Source organism: Epinephelus lanceolatus, chromosome 12 (genome assembly GCF_041903045.1).
Source record: "Epinephelus lanceolatus isolate andai-2023 chromosome 12, ASM4190304v1, whole genome shotgun sequence".
Taxonomy (NCBI): Eukaryota; Metazoa; Chordata; class Actinopteri; order Perciformes; family Serranidae; genus Epinephelus; species Epinephelus lanceolatus.
This window is the reverse complement of record NC_135745.1, coordinates 26,649,734-26,672,829: the sequence shown is the minus strand read 5'-3', so window position 1 is coordinate 26,672,829 and position 23,096 is coordinate 26,649,734. Positions and strand designations below refer to the sequence as shown.

The 23,096-nt window shown below is 42.2% G+C and overlaps 1 protein-coding gene across 1 annotated transcript in view; it reads right to left on the bottom strand.

Moving 5' to 3' along the window:
* Nucleotides 1–9,024: 9,024 nt before the first annotated feature.
* The window catches only part of cdc73 (cell division cycle 73, Paf1/RNA polymerase II complex component, homolog (S. cerevisiae)), a 40,648-nt gene continuing 26,576 nt past the window's right edge, over nt 9,025–23,096 (bottom strand). Inside the window, exons 12-17 of the mRNA XM_033650465.2 lie at nt 18,037–18,072; nt 17,801–17,888; nt 16,634–16,795; nt 15,266–15,366; nt 13,777–13,918; nt 9,025–9,909 (exon numbers count right to left, since the gene is read on the bottom strand). Of these exons, the coding sequence (XP_033506356.1) occupies nt 9,873–9,909; nt 13,777–13,918; nt 15,266–15,366; nt 16,634–16,795; nt 17,801–17,888; nt 18,037–18,072 (566 nt within the window). The 3' untranslated portion in view covers nt 9,025–9,872. The remainder of the gene's footprint in view (nt 9,910–13,776; nt 13,919–15,265; nt 15,367–16,633; nt 16,796–17,800; nt 17,889–18,036; nt 18,073–23,096) is intronic.

The window sequence follows — 23,096 nt, the reverse complement described above, 5'->3', positions numbered from 1 at the left end:
CGTGAGCCAAGCTGAATTAAAAAAAGTTGTCTTTCGAACAGTTCAGCTTCAAAGCTCTGCCAGATGTTTTTTAGCAAGACCAAAATTATTTGCATCTACTGTCGATGTGAATTGAGTTGCCGCCGGAGTACATCAAGCTGTTTAAAAAAACAGGGGATGCTTAGTTAACCTTTGTGTGTAAAGTTGGACACTACATTGTGTTAATATTACTAAATGATATTGCATTCAGGTCAATATGTCCATCGTGAGTTTACCATGCTTTCAGCATGCAGTCAATTTGAGGTTATTCTGGAGAATATTCTGGACAGTATTTATCATTGTTTTGGATGGCTGCAATAACATTATAAATAAACTAGTCCATACCCATTAGTAGCTTTGTCACCTTCTACCTATGCCAGTCCTCAATGCCTATGTGCAGTTTAACATAGATTGACCACGTCAGTGAGTAGAAAAACGTGGGACAGACAGAATGACTGACTGACAGTTTCCATGATTATGTACAGCATACCATGACTTAGTCATACCAAAAATTAGAAAAAAACAACAACATTCAGCCACAGGGGGAGCCACAGCGATCGGTCGCATTTTAGCCATTTTTAAGCATTTTTCTGTTGTTATAGCGCCACCCAGTTGCCAATTACAGTTAAATTTCTCCAGTCACCTTGAGGCGTCCTCTTCTACATGTCTACCAAGTTTAGTAAAAATCGATATGGCGGTTAGGCCTAGATAAGAAATTAGCTCTCTAGCGCCCCCATTTTGTTTGATGGGGTCAATAATGGAGGGGTCCCCTCAGATTATGTGTGGTCATATGCCTACAAAGTTGTGTGGTGATCAGTGAAACCCTTGAGATGTTATACACCTTTATGTGATGAGCCACGCCCTCCACAATATTCATTGCCTTATAGAAGCTCAGTTTTAGTAAGTTTTCGAATTTTTGCCAAGAGGGAACTTTAGATATTGGTCCCTAGATTATGTTCACTGAGTTTCATGCAGATCGGTCAAACTTCCTAGGAAGAGATCGATTTTAAGTGTTTTTCAAAAAATTCAAAATGGCAGAAAATCTATATAACCGGAAGTTATGGGTTCTTGAGGCAAATTTGTTCCTCATGAGGAGAGGCATCTCTGTGCAAAGTTTCATGTCTCTACAACATACGGGGCATGAGATATGCCCATTCAAAGTTTGCAATTTCAATCGGTTGCTATAGCGCCTCCCTTTGGCCAATTGATGTAATATTGCTTTATTTGCATCCTCCCATGACCCTCTACCACTGTGCCAAATTTCACATGGATTGACCAAGTCAGTGAGGAGAAAAACGTGGAACAGACACACAGACAGAGTTTTCATCATTATATAGTAAGATATTTGCATATGGCAGGCATATTTGTCCACTACCATGCTCATACGAGTATTAAAAACTTAATATCCCTTTAAGGTACATTTAGAGCAGACAAAAATGGACGATTCATTTGCAATTAATCACAAGGTGACTATGGACAATCATGTGATTACTCACAATTAAATATTTAGATATATAGTATTCTGAATACACATTTTGTGAAGCTATTTTTTAAGGGATCAGGAGTCTGAATGCCTGACTGTAACCACACACGGTTTCAGAAAGATTCGTCTCCTGGTTCAAGCAAGGACAAACCTCAACAACATGCTGATGATCTGCAGTAAATTCTACAATATTAACTGTTTTATTTTCTCCATGCTGAAACTAACACACAGAATTATCTTTGCTTTAAAGGATACTACAGTAATTATATTAATTATAGTAATTGCTAAATGTATGCATTTATGGTGCATGCTAAGAAATGTTGCAACCTCATTGATTTTGATAAACACACACACACACACACACACTCATATTCCCTTTTTTCTTCCTTTTGATAAGTCATTCTCTTTAGGCAAAGTTTCTCTAATGCAGGCTTAAAAAGAAACGCAAAAGTCACTCTCTTTGATCCCCACCCCCCTCCTCAAATGAATCTGTGGCATGTAGACAGTTCTAACAAAAACAGGAAATGTTTACAACCACTTTACTATAGTCAGAGCCATTTTAACACTTTTGAACTTGCAAAGCTGCACCGAGATAACTTCATGGTGAAACTACACCAGCAACACAGCAGCAGTGCTCAGGGACCGAGAAACAGGCTGCAGTGTAACCACATGGGGCATGTTTGCACCATCAGTGTATGTCCATTAAAAGTGTTTGTTTTGGCCACTGACTGGCTCAGATTTTTATTCTAATGTCTGACAGCATTATGGAAAGGATTCCTACAGAGACAGACCTTTTTGTTAAACAATAAGATCCTTTCAGTTTATCCAGAAACAGCCTTGAAGGTGCCACCACCAAACCCACCAGACATTAATTTAATCTTTGTAAAACCCTCTTCATTAAAGTCGACAGAAACGGAATAGAATATACAAAAAACATCTTAATTTTTCTAACTACTATTAAAAATCACCAAGTCTGGTTTGGTTGAAATTAACCCTTAAATCACCCAGTTAGATGTAAAAACATGCTGCCTCTATCTGCGACTGGGCCATTTTGCGGCTGTTTCTGGTTAAACAAAAAGGTCTATCTCTGAAGGGATCCTTTCCATAATGTTGTCAGACACTTGTTTGAGCCTGTCAGTGGCAAACACAAATACTTTTAGTGTGACTGGTTGGTTACATTACAGCCTTTTTTGCCACTGCCTGCTGCAGCCCTCTCGCTCAGTACTAGACCAGTTTTTAAAATTTGTTGTTCCCATAAGTCACAGACACAAAAAAATGGGAAAATAAGGTCCACGTTGAAAAATACTTAACTTAACAGGGTTGTTTCTGGATATTTAAGCCCCGTTTCCACCGAGCAGTACAGTTCAGTTCGGATTGGTACGCTTTTTTTCCATTTCCACTGTGAAAAGTTGTGGATGGTACCAATGGAACTAATCCGTACTGTCCCCATTTTTAGTCCCCCCTCTGTTGGGGTACTAGGCACACAGATCTGGTACTAAAAGGTGGAGCTGTGAACACTGCAGTCTGTTGATTGGTCAATAGAATCAAATCTCAATAGTGCAACTTTGACCATTACTTAAGTTTTTATATGACATACACTTTCAGTGGATCTTCAAGCATTTATCTTATAATGACGAAAACTCTGTCTGTGTGTCTGTTCCATGTTTTTCTCCTCACTGACTTGGTCAATCCATGTGAAATTTGGCACAGTGGTAGAGGGTCATGGGAGGATGCGAATGAAGCAATATTACATCAATTGTCCAAAGGGGGGCGCTATAGCAACCGATTGAAATTGTAAACTTTGAATGGGCATATCTCATGCCCCGTATGTCGTAGAGACATGAAACTTTGCACAGAGATGCCTCTCCTCATGAGGAACAAATTTGCCTCAAGAACCCATAACTTCCGGTTCTACAGATTTTCCGCCATTTTGAATTTTTGGAAAACCACTTAAAATCGATCTCTTCCTAGGAAGTTTGACCGATCTGCATGAAACTCGGTGAACATAATCTAGGGACCAATATCTAAAGTTCCCTCTTGGCAAAAGTTGGAAAACTTACTAAAACTGAGCTTCTATAAGGCAATGAATATTGCGAAGGCATATGACCACACATAATCTGAGGGGACAAAATGGGGGCACTAGAGAGCTAAGTTCTTATCTAGGTCTAACCGCCATATCGATTTCTACTAAACTTGGTAGACATGTAGAAGAGGACGCCTCAAGGTGACTGGAGAAATTTAACTGTAATTGGCAACTGGGTGGCGCTATAACAACAGAAAAATGCTTAAAAATGGCTAAAATGCAACCGATCGCTGTGGCTGCAATCTTACTATCAAATTCACAAAATCTCTGTCTGAATACATTGCTCTTCTTAATGGGTTCAGTTGACTATTTAATCTGCAATTTCCTATGACCTGTATCCCAAACACACACCATGTGAAACTGTACGTGGGCAACTGTGCACTCAATGGGTATGGACTAGGATATATTAATTTCGGCCGGAGCGTTATTCCTGTGGGCTACAGCAACACTAAACCTTAGCGCCTGCCTGAGAAGGACTAAATGCACAAACCCACTATTTTTGAATATCCCATGGAGAGAGACTCTCACTGCAGCCTGTTTCATTTTGTTCTGAGAATGTTGCCGTGCACCCTTGTTCTGTGGGCTATAAACGAGAGTCTGGTACCATGTTTGAAGGGTTACTTTTGGTTCCAAAGGTACCATACTGAAAGGGTTTAGTGGAAATGGTGCTGTAGGGGCTCTATCCACAGTGATGTTGCATTACAGGCCTCTGTACTTGACCTTTGAAAGCTCAATGAGTCAAGTCATTTCTGATCACGTCCTCTGTTTCAGCTGTCAGTTTAAGCATGTTTATCAGCTGAGTTACTCTCGTTATTGTACATATTCAGTACTACAACCCAACATTTCCTGTGGCACTGACAGGATTGCTCAACATGCTTCAATTTGAGCTCCAAGGCCAGAAGGCCTCGCTGGACATCATCATCGAAAACCATCAGAAACCAATTACTGACCCACAAAGAGTACTGTATCTCTGCTGAGGGCGACTTTAGCAAGTGACGCAGGATCGAAGGGTAGGATGTTGTAAAAGAGGGTCTGGATGTAATTTGTCCTCGTCTGTGTGCGAGGGCCCTCAGTCTCCTGAGAGGTCCGTATCGACTTTTCTTTCCATTATCTGCTTTACCAATCTCGTCCTGTCGTTGCTGATTGATGAGGAACCTCACTTGTCTGTTCTCCCTCGCTTGCCATTCGTCTCGCCACGCTACACCTTCCCTCGACCTAGATTCTCTCTGAACACCTTATTCGAAGCATCCAATTCCAATGCAGTGAAGTGAAAACCAGTGAGCTGAAGGAGGATATAATGAAGACACTTCTGTGCCAGTGAGTGGAAAAAAGCTCCTGTTGATATAAAATTAATTTCTCTGGTAGAGCTCGAGAAAACATGAATCATGATATCATGAGATAAATCTTCCATTTTATTTAATGCCTTCTAATTTGTGCAAATTGCCTCCAGATTCTTCATATTTGACTTTTCTGCATGTTTCAGCCTTGAAAGCAGCTCCTTAAACACCCACTGTGTGGACGAGCTGTGCGGATAAAGCGCTCATTACTCTTCATTTAGGAAACATCTCCTACAGACTTCATCTGCCAATACAGCTGCAGAATAATTACTGAGCTTTCAACACTTCATTTGGAGCCAGGATACTGAGGATATTTGCTACAGACGCCTTGCAGCCAGCCTGCATTTTCTGTTAAAGATAGTGGAAGGAATGCATGATGCAAAGCGTATGCTCCATTAAAGCTAAAGTTAATATATCAAAAGTTCATCCTGACCTTACAACAAAAAGCTGCCAGTCGAAGTTAACGGAAAAGTTTTTTTTTTTTTTTTTTTTAGGCTTTTAACGCTTTTTTTCCCTCCGCTAATCTTTGAGCAGCAGAAGGAGCGCTGGCTGTGGGCCCTGGTAAAGTGTAGTTCATCAGATGAGTATTTATTACCACGAGTGTGTCATACACTCTCATCACTCCCCCAAAACACACACACACAGAAGCACAGGGATGTAAAGATGATCACACGGTCTTTCAGAAGTGTGTTGATACCTCTAGCCACACGATGCGAGTCTGGAACCACCGGCTGACGTGCCTGCCTGCCTGCATGGCAGTGCGAAGCAGCAGATGGAGGGAAGGCCGGCGGGGGTGGTGGGGGAGGCAGTTGGTGCTCTCCCTCCGGAGCGGTTGCTGTGAATCTGCACGCCTCTGTGTGGAGCCTGAGAAGCAGAGGGCCATGGGAACGACGCATCTTCCTTCCAAGAGAGCAGCTGATGAATCCCACAACAAAGGCTTCCTGTCAAAGCATCGATGTGAATCAAGCTGCAATCTGTGATCTGTGAAACTCTAAACAGCCTCGAGTTTAACATCCAAGTGTTGGGTTGTTTTCACATATAGTCCTTTTTAAACAAACCGAACTCAGTCCGCTGAAAGAGCACCAAAAAGTGGACCAACAGAAGAGGGACTCTGATAGTTTAGTATTCACATTGTCAGTTCATTTGAAAGACGACTCAGTCCTCCTTCAATTCACACTATAGCCTGTATAATATATATATTGACACAGTGTTGTTTTTACCTTGACTTGGCACTGCAGTGTGGTTTTGAAGCCCCTCGCTTTCAGATGAACTTAAAATTGGAGGAAAACCTATAATCTGGAGACGTGCGGCATCTTCTGTGGACCAAACTACTCCTTGTCCTACGTCCTTACAAGCGTTGCAGGTCAACGCGGTTTTGTCTGTTTTTCAAGCGTCCCAGTACAATAGCATGTGATCTAGAGGGCTAAATACAATGGCAAAGAGCAAAGCGAACCTGGAGCGCTTTGTGTTCACAAAGCATAGTTTTACTGTGTATTCACACCAGGATAGTCCGGGGGACTCAGTTTGATTGGGCAGGGAATGCCAAAAAATTTCACACCTTCATTTGGTTCAGTTCACTTTCACTCTGCACTTTTTAAAGCGGACCAAACCACCTGGACGTCACACAGTTACAGCAGCTGCTCGTTTGGGGGCGGTATTGCCTGAAACGACCACTGACCAGGAAGAAACAAAGCATGAGAAAGAAGAAAACCCTACTCATCGATTGGCCAGGACCGAAAACGGAAATCCATCCCCTTCAGCCAGCTTGGTCACCACAAAAATAATGGAGCAACACCAAATTTATGCAGTCTTGGGATTTCTGTTTTTACTTTGGTGTTCAAACCTAGTTATTTTTTCACAAGAAGCGGCCCAGTATGAGCAGCAGGCGAGGCAGTGAGTTATCCAGCATGTTGCTCTGTACATGAGACGAATGCAGCAGTGCCGAAAAAGTGAACCACACCGCAGACCTGAAGTGAACCATATCCAGCCAAGGAGCAGCCACGACAAATCCTTTGTAACATAGGTCAACATGTCAAAGGAGTTACAAGACTCTGTTTACTGATTGGCTGTGGGTACTCTCAAACTTAAAGCCACAGTGTGTAGGAATTTCTCCCATCTAACGTTGAAATCATATATTGCATTCAAACAGATGGCGCACTCTAGCGCCTCACTGTTACAAATTAGTTGCAATTAGCTGCAATTAGTAGCCCAGGCTATTATTTGCTTAAATCACTGAAATCACAGGCCTATATTTGGGACAGGTCTTTAATTCCTTTTACACAAAACTGTTTCTCAGCAAAGATGGGAAATATAATCAAATTGTTTATTTAAACTAGTATGAATATTGTATAAAAATTAGGCTTCAGATAACATATCGAATATGAATCATTTATTTGATCTCGCTCCGACAGCGCATCAGAGAGTTACAGCACTTGAGGATTTTGACACCTGGCATTCGGACACACCACCATTTTATCCTGTTAAAATAATACTCACAATTTGGATTCATTTTTATGAAAAACCCTTCTGATTCTTTCCATCCGAGGACCCTTACGCACTAAAGTAATATGAATGACTTACAGGGTAATCAAGGAATGGACACATAGTTTGAGGTAGCCAACAACCTGGTTTTCAACGTCCGAAAAACTTCTATGAAGACGATGAACTACTTGGGGATCAGACCAGACCTCTAATTGAGACAGGCCTTTATTTGTCCAAATGTGTAACCACACTGGGCTAGTAAAAGGGACTGGGCCTTTAATTTAGACAAGGCTTTTAACTGACCTATGGCTAAGTCCCGCCTTCAAACGCGATGAGCCAATCACAGTGCATATAGCCATTCATTCTCTGCCTGGACGTTCATCGAAATGCATTACAGAAAGTCAGTTTTGTTCGGTTTTATGAGCTTTTTCGGAAATTTGAAGTTTAGAAATGGTCAAACGGTGTGCATGGGGTACATGCAACTCTGACACAAGGTATCCTGAGAGGCTGGGCGATGAGGTGTAATTTTTACACTTTAAACCACATTTCAACCGAGAAAAGTGTCTCCTTTGGTTAAAGTTGTGTGGTAACGTTAGACCACAACATTAACTCAACATGAATAAGATTAACAATGATGTCTACATCTGTTTTAAGGTAAGTCAACATCGTGTTGAGACAACATATTTTCACTTTGCTGCAAAGAAATATAAAGTTATCTTTCACATCTCTAGCTAACGTTAGCTAAAGTTAGCCTAACGTTAGCTCCTAGCTGCGTTGTTCATCATGTCACCTTGTTTGCTGGGAGTTCATTAGCCTATTTTGTTCTAGTTTTGTACTTTGGTGATTGTACATCATTGTTAGCTCTAGTTAAGCTAACGTTAACTTCTGGAGCTTAGCTTCATTAACTTATCTGTAATGGCAGAGATAACAAAGGTTGGCAAACGTTATGCTGAATGATTCAGTGTAAATACTGTAGCACCAAACTAACGGAGAGACACTCTTGGTAAAGATGGTAAAAAGGCCGTTATCCTTTTCTCATATTCTGAGCCAAAAACCTTCACTTCAGTGGCACTTTAACTGTGGCAATGAGATGCGGTTCACAAGCGTACACTGTGACTTGAAATTTGGTTTGTAATTTAAGCTTTTCATTGACCTTCTCAACAATAAAATGATTAATATATCCCTCCAATGTGTAGTTTAGGCCCTTTTGGTTACTTCTCAATGACATCTGATCGTTATGTCTCCAAAAATCATCAATTGCCTCCTGCGAAATGCCTTGTACTGTGACACCTGCCATAGCGCCGGGTCACTGAATGGTGATAGTTTGTCCAAGTGAGTGGAGGGGGGCGTGGCTTAGCCATAGGTCTATTGAAGTGTTACGGTACTTTAGTGGTGCTAATTCCAAAGCAAATGTGTAAGTAATGAAATTAATAAAAAGCTACTGACCTTGCCCCGTTGGTAATCCAGCCTCGTTTCCTGTTTCCTAAAGAGGAGACTCCTCTTTGTCGGTCGTCTTTAAATGTATTCATTCTTTTACAATCAAATGAAACCCATATGAAACTACATTGAAATATGATTAATAAAGTGAACACTAATCATCTACAATAGGCAAAACACAGATATTCATTTCTCTGAGGCTTTATTGTCTATTTTCATGTGACGACTTAAAGCAATACTTTCCATCATTTCTCTCCTCTAGCACAACACCAACAAAGGAACAGAAAACTTAAACAGGGTCATTGCATGACTGAGAGATGTGCTGATCCATCAGAAACTGAGCTAGGGACCTGACTGCTTGGCTGAGATCATCTGGCTGTTGCAGAGCAGAGTAGAGTAGTATTAACATATCACTTACCTGCATCCTCCTCTCTGCTCAAAGAGCTTTGGATCTGATAGGTTTTATCATATACTGTATGTACATTCAGACCACAAACACCCAAAAGAAAAGTAAAAGTGTAAAGGAAGTCTCTTTCCCCAAACTCAGTGGCCGTTTTGTTTGTACCGAGAGTCATTTTCACGTTTCTCTCAATCTAAACAGTTCTGAGTTCACAATATTTCCCTCTTAACCACTGACAAAAATGAAAACCTCTGACCTCGTCCTGTTACTTAATATCTCGTTTAAACTGTTTCCACAGTATGTTGCCTTTTTTTTGTTTGTTTTTATACAAAACATATTTTGGTATTTTTGTTGAACTACATGAAAACATTAGAAAACAATTACAACAAAAACACACACAAAAAAAAATCCCCCAAATCTCCTCTCCAGTGTCCAGAGTAACATATCCAGCGCATTGCATCAGGAGGAAGTGTCAGAGGAAGTTCACTGGATAACGCGTTAAAATGGGGGATCAAGTTGGAAGATGGCAGCTCGGATGAGAGGGGCTACCTCTGTGAGAGGAGGGCCGAGGAGAGTTGGAGGGCCGAAGAATTCATTTGTAGGATTTTCGGAGATGGACGCTGTGATCTGGGCTCAGAACCTGAGGTGAGATTTGTGTTTCACCATGTATCTGATAAACGAGAAAGAGAAGACAGGTGAGTCAGTGCAATGTCATCATCGTCAAGAATTAAACATAATTCTATTAAACAGCTGAATAATAAGTAACAGAAGCACAGGAGACAAACAATAGCTGGGTTAACATTAGGGATGCACCGATATGGATTTTTTCAGCCTGTACTGATAACTGACAATCACCTGCTTCTCATGGCTGATAACTGCAACAATAACCAATAATTTCACAAGGCTGAGATGTAGTGATAAAATATTGCTGATTTAATATTCCATAGCTCTGACCTGACCAAATCAAACTGTCGCTAACACAACAAAAACAAAGAACAGTTCTGACTCTTCATAGCTGCCGACATTAGGCTGTCACAGAGGGAGACTTTCCGGGGTATAAGTCGTCTAAACAATTAACCGTCAGCCCTCTTGCAAGTCCACACCAGAAATATTAGTCGGTTGAACCAATTACTGTTTTATTCATGTACAAGGCTGCTTAACTGTCATGGAGCCGCCCGCCACTAGTGGATGCTACAGAGCTGTCAGACAGCTGTCCCCCTCCCCGAGGTAATGCACAAGTAGGCTGGAGGTTTAAAACAGCACGGTGGGAAATTGGAGAGATGTCCTCTCACAAAACCAGTGCGGTGTGGCAGTACTTTGATCTAGAAAATGAATTCAGCAGCAAGTTATCTTTTTTGAGATGTGTATTCAAATAAACACAAGAAGTTTGTGCTCTAATTAAAAAAAAAAAAAAAAAAGGGATCAGCACTCAGTGAATAATCCTCCTAAGCCCTACGATAAGCTATTATGGCAAGGCTTAACTATACAGACCCATGAGCAGTGATAACTAACATGTCTTTGGGGTCATCGGGTGGGAACCTCCTTTCACCGGTGTTTCGTCTAGTTAGTCCCACGACACCTCCAGGAGGCTAGACAGTGATCTCTGGCGTCCCAGAGACACTCCCCTAATGCCAGGTCTCACTGCTCCCCACACTAACCGAACAACCTCCTTTACCTTACCTATACTACCACAGAGGAGGTAGACCCAGGGAAGGAAGCCTTGTTAGGCTATCACACTCCCCCGCCGGGTTAGGCTGTACAGTCTACCTCCCCAGGACGAGCCCTCACAACAATGACACCTCCAGGAGGCTAGACAGTGATCTCAGCCCAAACAGCACTGCCACCTTCAACCAAGCCCAGGCTCCGTTTATGCGAGCTCCAGGCAGAAGCAATGCTGATACTACCTTTACTAGCACATTCACCATACTCTATTTCACACGCTACATAGCATAACTACAATGTAAGCTAAAGTTAAAGGAGATAAATGAACTCACAGGATCAGCAAACACACTCACTTTGCAGCATGGTCTCAAACAAAATGGATTCAAATAGGCCACTCCCACACTTAAATAACCTTCCTCTTCCTGGATTTCCTCCTTACTTACACATGGCTTTCTCAGCCCAAACAGCACTGCCATCTTCAACCAAACCCAGGCTCTATACATGCGAGCTCCAGGCAGAAGCAATGCTGATACTAGCTTTCCTGTCACATTCACCATACTCTATTTCACACACTACATAGCATAACTACAATATAAGCTAAAGTTAAAGGAGCTAACTGGACTTACAGGATCAGCAAGCACACTCACCTTGCCGCATGGCCTCAAACAAAATGGATTACAATAGGCCACTCCCACACTTAAATGCTTCCTCTTCCTGGATTTCTCCTGACAGGAAGTGGATCTCGCCACCTGATCTCAAGGAGTTATGTGCCCTGCTTAGTAGTTCCCCCTGCTGGCCCCCAGCTGACATTATTTCTTCTGTAATAGATAAACTGGCTGCATTTAATTGCTTCATCTGACATTTCCCTCACTGTCTTCCTCAAATTCTGTCCCCGCACTCCGAGTTCCCCCAGGATTGAGACATTTGATCTTGCTATGAATCCCCTACACCCCACTTCCACTGGACAAATCCCAGTCTTCCATCCTCGCTGCTCAGCTTCTGCTCCTAAGTCTGCATATCTAAGCTTTTTTCTTTCATAGGCTTCTTCCACTGAGTCTTCCCAAGGAACTGTCAGCTCAATGAAATAAACTATCTGTTGACTCACTGACCACAACACTAAGTCAGGCCTCTGCCTGGTACAGACTATTTCCTGAGGAACAACAAGCTTTCCCCCTAAATCTACTTGCATTTCCCAATCACAAGCACCTTCTAGGCGGCCACACCTTTGCCTCCTCACTAACTTATCCCTTCTGTATTTCTCTCCCTCACGGACAAACTGAATTACTAAGCCCCTATCCTTAACACCTTCTGAATTCACCTGTCTTCGTTTCCCTTCGATGCCTGCAGCTAAACATTTCAACACCTGATTATGTCGCCATGTATATCGGCCTTGTGACAAGCCAACTTTACAGCCTGACAAAATATGCTTTAAAGTTGCGGTACGTGAACACAATGGGCATGATGGGTCCTCATTTACCCACAGTTTTAGGTTCTGGGGGGTTGGTAACACATCGTATGTAGCCCCTACCAGGAATCTAATACGATTCTCCTCCATACTCCACAGGTCCCTCCAACTAAGCTTCCTCTTCTCTACACTTTCCCAATTCAACCACTGTCCCTGTTTAGCCTGTGCCACTACCTTTGCACCCCTTACTATCTCTTCCTGTCTGCGTATCTGTTCTACAACCAGCTTTCTTTTATCTTTGAGGCCTGCTGTATTCCATACCGGTTTACCTGAGCCAAGCCCCAGGCCTCCCCGGCCAAACTGAACATTACCTACAATCTCTGCATGTCTAAGAGCTGCCTCTGCCTCCTGAACTGCCGATCTTGGGTTCCACTTCCTCCCCTTGGTTGGATTTGGAACCACACTCCTAACTACCACGTCCTTACTCCCAGATAACAAGAGCTCTGTCCTGACCTTGGTACATTTAAATTCCTCTGTTAAACTAGATACTGGCAGCTGAAGTATCCCTTTTCCATACAATGCAACACTACTTAGGCACCTAGGAGCGCCCAACCACTTCCTAATGTAGGAGCTAACCGACCTTTCCATTCTCTCCACAACAGATATTGGAATTTCATAAACTGACAATGGCCACATTAACCTAGGATATAGCCCAAATTGCAAACACCACAGAGATGTGATATTATTTGTTAAGTAAATGTTGTCAGATAATGTGCAGGTTTACATTCATACTGCACGGAGCAAAATGCCTCATTTCAGCTGAAATTTAATATAATTTAGATGTTGTTTTATTAACTTTAAAGTGAATTGCTATCATTTCTGTCGTATAATATGCAAGGTTCAATGTGCCCCACATTTCAGAGGCAATTTATTTATTTTAGATGTTATTTTAGTGGTTAACTTTTGATTGAGTTGCTGTCATGTTCACATTCATACCGCATGGTGCAAAGTCTCATACTTCAGCAGCATTTAAAATCTGACATGGTTGTTGGAAGATTGTGATTAAAGGCTTCAAAGGGCTTTCAATGCATACAATATTTTATGGTACCTTCCTTCCTAAGAGTCTTCTTCTGGATCTGTGAAAGACGTCCACACTGCGACATGTTTTGCCCTCCTGACACCATACTGCAGTTCTTCTTCTCTGTGTTTATTGGCGGCTCATAAGCCAAATTTGAAGGCACATGTACTGCCACCCACTGTGTCGGGTGTGCACATGCTAAGTCATTAATGACATGTTAAGTCATTAAAGCAGTCTGGCTTCATATTATCGCCACTTATTATCTGCTATTATTTTAATTATCAGAATATTGCATGATTATAAAACTGTCCATTATTGGCTGATAATTTATCGGCCCAATATATATCGTGCATCCCTAGTCAACATAAACATATGCAAGAATAAAGATGCACCTGTCGAGGGTTTCCCAAAAGCGCAGGAAGACGGGCCGGTCCAGGTGGCGCCTGTGGCGGCTCAGCTCCAGGACGGTAACATCCCACTTCTGCACGTTGGGGTCTGTCTTTGCCTCATCATACTTCAAATGAAAGGCTCGAACTGGTGAGGAAATGTGCATGCACACATTTATATAGATGAATCCAGGTTTAGGTTGGAACAAGCTGCTGTCAGTGCAGTGACACCTCAATTATTTATTTATTCAACCCATATTTAACCAAGTAAGTCCTGTTGAATTCAACAATCTCTTTTACAAGGGAGACCTGGCCAAGACAGCAGCACACAAAAAAGTTACAGCCAAACAACCACACAATGAAAAAAGGTACACAGTAACGTAGAAATATTAGGACACCTACGCACAATGACAAGACCCAACCGACTCATTCATCCTTTTACTTATGAGCTTTAAAGTTGGGTAAAGAGACCAGTTCACGTCTTGAGATCTCAGACTGTAGCTACAGTCAGATCTCTGTTCAAAGTACAAATGTACAAAAAAAATGTTGAAAAATTGCAATAAATCAGAAATGAAAACAATAGTATAATTTCCTATTAGAACAGTCATATGTCTGCCTTTGAACAGTGCCCACACTGATTTGTTTGCTTATAGTTTGCTGGAGGATTTGTTTCATTTTATATGGGCATGCGCAGTAAATTTTAAGTGACACGTAAGCAAAATGGCTTGATCACGTGACTTCCCGTGTAAAGCCAAGACATCATCGGTCACACATCGCTAAAAGGGGATTTCAAAGGTCATTATACTTCTTATTTGACCTCAATTGACCAAGGGGAAGCGGTATAATTGGATATTTTGGATCAGATTTTTGAAAAAAGCATCAAATCTTGCAGCGGTCTCCCTCGCACATCTTACCGGGGAAGCGACGCAGCATTCTTGGGGAGCAGCCTGTCACTGCTTGTCTTTTTGCAAAGGTGCTACAGTGGTATTCTGTAATGATTTTTCAAAAATTGCTCAGAAACCTATATTTTGACTTTCCCTGTTGTGAATTAAGCCATGAAAATAGAGAAATTATCATTCTGGAAAAAATAACCACCAGGTAAAAATGTGTGTTTTTTGCATTTTACAATGGGTTTCAATGGGGCCATCAGGAGGACAGGTGCCAATGTTGTATACAGTGCATTTTAAGGTGTAGACAGGAGATCTTCCATGAGCATGATGTGCCCTGGAAAAGTGACCTAGGAATTTTATAGCATGATCACAGCCAAAATGACAACCAAATGAAACTCTGGAGAGTCCATAAAATGGCCCATCAGGACCTGAGGGTTTTAAATTTACATCAGTTCAAATATTTAGATTTGCATTTTGACCAGCATGCCAACAATAGACAGACCATTGTCCGCTGAGTCATTCTGTCTACATGACCAACCACTCTATGATGACTTGTTAAAGTATGGGCACATTTTTGAAAGAACTTTAAGGTCTGTGTCACTCACTTTTGGCGAAAATGTCAACAGGAGATCCATCAGGCAGCAGCCACGGCCAGCCTTTGAACTGCCAGGCAGGACCCTGCACGAACACAGCCACCACTCGGTCCCTGCAGGAGGACACATTCACTTGAGTTCGGTACCATCCTTATTTGAACCAAAACTGGCACCTGGAATTCACTACCTGTACCCACGGGTACTCCTCCTCTGTACTTTGCTCTCTCTGTTACAACAGAAATAAAATTTAGCCACCGAGCTCTTTAACAGAAACATTTAATGATGGTTTGTCTTGTTTGCTGGCGCACAGTAAATATATTCTGTTCTTTCAACACTGGATTGTGTTGTTAATATGCTAACTGGCTAACATCAAGCATCAAGATGGTCTTCCAGTTTCCCGTTTTGAATGACGAATACAGACGACTGCCTTCTGCTGGTATAAAGGGGTATATCCTCTCACACAGGCGCAGAACATACATGCTTGCTGGCCGTCAGTTTGGTGTGTTAATGTACAACTTTTTGGCCGAGACACAGCGACGAGAGGCGACGCACCATGACGCTCTTATCGGCACTAGTTCTCCCACGTTGGTTTGATGTGTCTGGTCCTTAAAACTAATACATAAGAATACAAAGAGGCCATTATTATTTTGTACTAATTAGATTCTAACACAGATTCTAAAATATCCTTGAAAAACAAAGCTTGTGCATGAAACACAGGCTGCATGTATAATCCTGACTCATATTTGTCAAACACTAATGACTCAGTCCCACAGACGCTGGTGTCAAGAGCTGAGCCATCTGAAGAGTGGACTAATATGTGGCTGTTTCATGATGTCACTGAAGGACACAACCAGCTGTACAACTGTGACTTGTCGTTCCTAGAAAGACATTAAGTATTTTTCCTCAAACATTACAAGCTCATACGTGTAATGAGGACAAAGCATGTTGTAAGCTTCACAGATTGTAAAGCCACCTGAGACAAATTTGTGTCACTGGGCTGTATAAATAAATTGACAAGTAAAAGAAGCAAGTTGAAGTTATGCCAACCCCAGATCCCTCGCTGGTACAATCCATGTACAGCATTTAATTACATACGTGTATGTCTTTGTGTTTGAATGTGTCGGAAAAAGTCCACAAAGGTAGAAAACCATTTAGAGTGTGTATGTGTGTGTGTGTGTCTCAAAACATTGCTGAATAGGCTACACCACCCAAAAGGACATCCCACTCACGGTCCAAAGCACAACAGAAAAGTACAGCCTGCAGTATGAATCGAGCATGGGAATGGCCATCGTATACTTCCATCACAATGTTACCCCCCAAGAAAGGACAAAAATGGATCTATGGTAGAAAGGGATGGTGCTTAAGAGGTTAAACGCTCACCAGTCTTGTGGAGCCAGTTTGAGCGGCTGATCGATGATACGGTACGGCACAGTGACACTCAGCGTTGTGCCTCCGGGCTGGATCTGGTCTTTGCGCCTCTGAAGCAGAACCTCATTATCACGCTGGATGCCCTGCTTCTTCTTCTCCTCTGACGTGACAAACCTGGTGCGGCACAGAAAACAAGACCAGGTCAAACCTAGTATATGGCTGGACCAAGTATGAACAGCTAGAGAGCTTGTAGTTTGAGACAAAGACTTTTAGTTTGAAAGAGGAAGCGGTGGCATATACACAGTCACAGACTACTGTCATGACATTCCCTTACAGCGCCAGTGCCCCAGTTGTCCCTCTCCCCAGCAACACTTTCCAGCTCCTTCTGGGGGACCCCAAGGTGTTCCCAGGTCAGATGAGATATGTAATCCCTCCAGCATGTTCTGGGTCTGCCCCGGGGCCTCCTACCAGTGGGACGTGCATGAAACACCTCAAGCGGGAAGCGCCCAGGAGGCATCCTGATCAGATGCCCGAACCACCTCAACTGACCCCTTTCAATGTGAAGGAGCAGTGGCTCTACTCCGAGCTCCCTGAGGATGTCAGAGCTCCTTACCCTATCTCTAAGGCTGAGCCCAGCCACCCCACAGAGGAAACTTATTTTGGCCGCTTATATCTGCGATCTCATTCTTTCGGTCACTACCCAGAGCTCATGACGATAGGTGAGGGCTGGGACGTAGATGGACCAGTACATTGAAAGTGTCGCCTTCCAGCTCAGCTCCCTCTTCACCACGACGGGCCGGTGCAGTGCCCACGTCACTGCAGAAACTGCACCAAACCGCAGATCCATCTCACGCTCCATTTAACCCTCATTCGTGAAGAAGAAGACCCCGAGATACTTGACATCCCTCGCATGAGGCAGTAACTCTCCCAGCTAAAAGGGGGCAATCCACAGTTTTCCTGCAAAGGCCTCACATTTGGAGGTGCTGACTCTCATCCCAATCACTTCGCACTCGGCTGCAAACCGTTGTGTCTTCTCTCAGACTTTTGGAAAGATAACTTTCAAAATACACATTCACATGTTAATTTTAGTTTTGATTTCTCTTCTGGAAATGTATGGTTTCATGGTGATACCTTTCTCCCCTTAAATGTTCTAACTTATTCACAGGTATGTCCACATACTTTAGATCCTGCAGGAGATCCTTGGCATTGAGCATTGTGATGAGTGAGGTGGTGGCGGCGGGGATGATGACGATGGGTGTCCGGGACCCTGTGAAGAAAGTCATGGAAAAAATGTCTTAAAAACTGGTAGTGACGGATAGACAGTCAAATAAAAAGACAGTTATATGACAAGGAAAAAATTAGGTTGTATAAATGTGTTGCTTTATATAGTATCTAACTAAGTGAAAGCAGTGTACCTTTCTTCTGATTCGGTGGAGGTCTGGCTTGTGAAACTAGAGAAGAAAAAGACAAGAAAAATGTAAAAATGTTTGTATAAATGCAAACATGAAGATGGCATTACAGTAAAAAAAAGGCAAAAAGCTGTTTTACTGTTGCAGGTCTGTTACTCCTGATGATTATTTTTCCAGCAACAACCATAATAAGTATCAGAGGTCGGGCTGAATGACTTTAGTAATTACGATACTGCACTACAAGGTGCAAATATTACATGCTTTAGCCGGAGGTTAAACTACATGATTCTGTGAAATTATTTACTGCAAACTCACTCACTTAAAAAGCTAAAATAAAATCAAAGAAAATAAAAAGAGCCTGAGGCTGCATGTAGACCGTTTAGTCTGCAGGAGGTGCACACCTTTCTTTGAGCTGCCCTAAAGTTTGAATGTCTTTGGAGCAGATGTGTCACAGTCAAACCATCACTGACAACAGACAGACTGACGCTGCTTTGTTTCGCCCTCACATATCCTGCCAAAGAAAGGAAGAAAAGGCTGCAGAGGAGCATCCTGAGCCGAAACAGACATGTGATTCTTCCCTCCGAACAAAAGTCCCTTTCACAGAGGCAGTTTCATCTGGAAATCATGTGCATATTTTTTATGCTATGGTCATGTGTGGCAGAGGTCGCTAACACAGAAACTGTGACCCTGCGGTTTTATGCTCAAGGCCGAATGAAGCTTCCTGTAATTTTCCTCTGCGGCTGAGTGAAAGAAGAAGCACTGCTAAGTCAAGGTCAGCAATATCAAGAGTATGAAATCTGGTGATAGGCAACGACAATATTAAAGGATATTTTGGTCATCTCATGTATCTTACATTTACCATCCCACCTTGGGTAATGATACACGGACACAAGCTTTTCTGCTGACATTGGAGGGGGGGCACATATTAAACGGGAGACTAAGGTTCCTCCCCCTGGGAAATTTTAAGCATCAATTAATTCATTTCCTGCATTCTAGTGAAGTTTATGCACCTATTGACTGTGGAAATGTCTTTATTCATGTAAAGGAAAACACAAAATTCTACTTTTATGGACTTAAAAAGCTCATTCGTGTTTCAGCAAGATTTCTGCCAATGTTCAAAACTTTCTGCACATTCAACAGACATCCTACATATCTGTGTTCTCTGAGATTTCAAGAATAAAGTCGTGACATTTTGAGAAAACAACTACCTGTTCCATAGTCTGCTGTTAATTACGTTACTGCTCGGGTGTGTGCTGCTCTTTAACCGAGATGGAAAGTAAAATAAAGCAAAATAAAGTTTGCTTCACCACCTCTGATAATGTGAAGCTCACAGCTGCTTCCCTGAGCTTTTCAGTGAAGTCGCCACGCTGCAGTCCAAACTTTTTACAAGCCAAATTACTTGCGGGCTGCAGCAGGCTGGACTGTCAGGAAATGCTAAAACATGCACACGTGACTCTAGGCCCTCTCTGTCAGTTAGCACTAGGCCGTTGGTGAGCGTCTGCCGCCCTCCTCGGTGCTAGTTGGCCTTTTTTCCCCATCGGCACAGTGAAGCTCTGACAAATCACTCTATTTGGCAATTCAGCTCGAGCATGGGAAGAAAGACGAAAGTAATGCAACGTAAGAAATGTAAACAAAGAGCTAAAGTCAAAACCAAAACAAACTTGTTCCATAGCTAAGATTATTTTTCTTTAGTCACTGAGCGCTTTAGCAGAAACACTTCCTGATGGTTTGTGTTATGTTCTGTTTTTATAAAATTGGATTGTGTATTTAGTTAATTTGAGAAGGGACAGTGCAAATTAATGATTACACTTGGTATAAAAATGTGATGTTAATATGCTAACTGGCTAACCAGCGTCAAGATGGTTTTCCAGTTTCCCTTTTTTAATAAGGATTACAGACGACCACTGTCGGCTGGTATGGAGGAGTACATTTCACGCAGGCGCAAAACACACGCGCTTGTTGCTCGTTAGTTTGGTGTGTTAATGTTCAACTTATGGCTGACACACAGCGACGAGAGGCGATGAAGCAGGGGCTTTCGTTGCCACTAGTTCTCCGACATCAGTTTGGTGTGTCTGACTCTATTCTTTGAATATTACAACTTTTTTTCTCATAAACACTGAGGCTTTTCTTGTAGTAATATAACTTAATTCTTGAAGCCTTAAATTCTTATTTTTTTTTAAACAGTGGCCCTGATATTCTGTCGTAGTATACAGAGTAGAATTCCACCTTATTTTCCGGCAGATTTGCAGCCATATTAGAGCAGCTATTGCCGTGTTTACTCCTGTCCTTCCTCTTCAGCTGCCGCCAGCTCTAACTGCACTGTCCGTCAGAGCGGAGTCTCAACATCGCTTCTTTCTTGGTGTGTCTGACTCGTGTTCTAGTAATTCTTCAAAATTAAGTCCTGAGGGGGACATATTCACTACTAATAAATATTGAAAGGGCGTGTCCACTGCCAACCTCAAAAACCTACACCTAGGGGTGTCGGTGGCTTAGGCCACAAGGTTGTTGCCGCAGTGGCCCGGGTTCGACTCCAGCCTGTGGCCCTTGGCTGCATGTCAGTACCCCTCTCTCTCTCTCTCCCCCTTCATACTTAAGCTGTCCTATATATAAAGGCAAAAATGCCCCAAAATATCTTTAAAACCTACACCTACGCATGGACATTTTATAAACAGTAGCCACAGATCAAATGAAACCCCCTGGAGCTACCGTCTTTAGAGTGTGACTGATTGGCTGAGGGGTTAATGTGGTGTTTTCCCCTCTCTCTTTGTCCCTGTAGATGCTGGTTGGTCCAAATGATGGATACACGCAGACAGCTGCCTGACATTTACTGACAGCCAATGCTGGGAGGGAAACCTCCCCCAGCCAGGACGGCCAGGAGTTGGTAATCAGGCCCGTGTCAGTCAGGGTCAAGGATACAGAGAATAATGACAGAAAGCCAGGGTGCTACAGGAGACTTTTTCTAATTTTCTGAACAAAATTTATTAAATTAAAATACGTTTTTTTGAAGGGTAACAGAACATTTAACATTTTTTTGACCCTTGAGAAATTTAGCAGAAAAAAGGAACTAACTGAATCTGCTTATTGGAAGAAAAGCTGCTTTGTTGCAGTACATACTGTAGTTATTTTATCCAGCAGAGGGATTTTCCTGCTCTTTCAGAGTGACAACTATTCATGAATGTTAGCAGATGCAGAAGGGAGCAGATGTTGCATGACATTTAGCACACTGAAACCACTTGTGTGTGTCAGTAAAAGTTACTCAGTCGCAAAACACTGTTTCCCTTTTCAATTAAGAGCATTAAGACTAATCGAGTCAACACAGCTAGATTTCTGGAGGAGAAACCCAATTACACGGCAATGCATTTAGCCAGAGTTCCCGACCACATTTTATTATATTTAAACTTAGCAATAGAGCTGGACTATAATCAAATTACTTTGATTCTGCATTATGAGTAAAATGTCAACATCATCAAAGCTGTGTTATTACAAAAAGATGACTTTTACTCAAAAAATAATGGGTGAAAGTTGGCAACATCAGCTGCCAGGGGTCGTGACAGTCCTGTGAACTGTGGTAGGCGTGCATAAAACTCTTGGCATCATGACCTGAAATGTCTCCTGACTCCAGGTGGCCAGCTGGCTCAGGCCATCCCGTAGTGAGTTTAACAGTTGCCTCTACCTGAAGGGCAGACTGAGGAAGGACTCTGCACACTGACCGGCCCTCTCAGCTTTTGCTTGGTAACAAAGTCTCATCTCTGGTTCTGGTGTGTTATTATTCTTGCTCAAATGTCATGCAAATTATGTCCTAAAAAATGGGATGTATCAATCAAGCAAACAGATTTTATTTTTGGGTAGGGCTGCTCCTTGAAAGTCGCAGATTCGAATCTCTCAGTCGGATACTCCTCAGTCGACTGAGATTGCTTCTGGGACTGTGTTAAAATAATTGAGTCATCCGATTCAAATCGATCTGCATTTGAATGACCTGTAATTGATTCATAAAACCAGAGATCGATCTTTAAAAATATATGTTTTTCCCCCACAGATGTGTGACGCTAAGTTATTAACGACTGTAGTATTGAGAAGCTGAGAAGCTCCAACGTCACTGGCTCTTTCTATGTTTTGGTGTCAGCAGCCTCTCCTCCTGCTGTCTGTGCGTCAAGGCTGCTGATGCCGCAGATGAGACAGAGCGGTGAAGATAGAGATACGAGTTGACCACAGACATGCTTGTTCCTGTAAGTGCAATAAATCCTCTACAAGGAAAAAGCCAATACTTACTCAATACAGCTGTTTAGCAACATGTAATCGTTCAATCTGCTCTGTCTGCAGTCTCTCGTCCAGTGCCACTAATATTATATTATAAACAAGTCAGTGTGCTGTGCAGTGTACTTCTAGGGACATTTTGGTCCCCAGATTTTGCTGCAGAGTGAGCGCTCCTTACTTTCACGCTACTCTTTGGTCCAGGCTGCTGAGGATGGATGTGATGGAGCAGCAGAGGAGGAGAAACTTTCCAATATAGGGCCCCAAGACAGTATTATGTCCTCTCTACTGCTTGTTTTACAGCTCATGGTTACTTAATATGATACAGTCTTTGACTTGTGTTTGATACCTAGTGTCGGCATATATGTTGTTACACATTTCCCATCAGCCGTTGGCTTATTTACCAGATTACATGAATGCCGCTTTAACACTGAACGTCCTGCTGAGCCCAATCAACTTAAAAACTTTATACGTAAAAAAAAAAAAAATGTGGAAAAAAAAAAAAAAAAAGTTGAATATTTGGATTAACCAGCCAAATCTGATTCGACTGACATAATTCTGTGTTGGGTACAGCCCAAGGTGGGGCGCTAAAGTCTCTCACCATGCATCCTTTTTTTTTCTGACAAAGAATTCAACCAATTTTCTGTTCTATAATTAAAAAAGTTCCCAAAAATTATTCTCACTTTCTCCCTCTGATACAGACCAACATGTGGACTTCAGGGGCAGTTATGAAAACAAATGAGCAGTGTGTAGCCTTTAAAAAAACAAACAAAAAAAAACAACACTGTAAGTAGACATATGCATGAAAGTACACC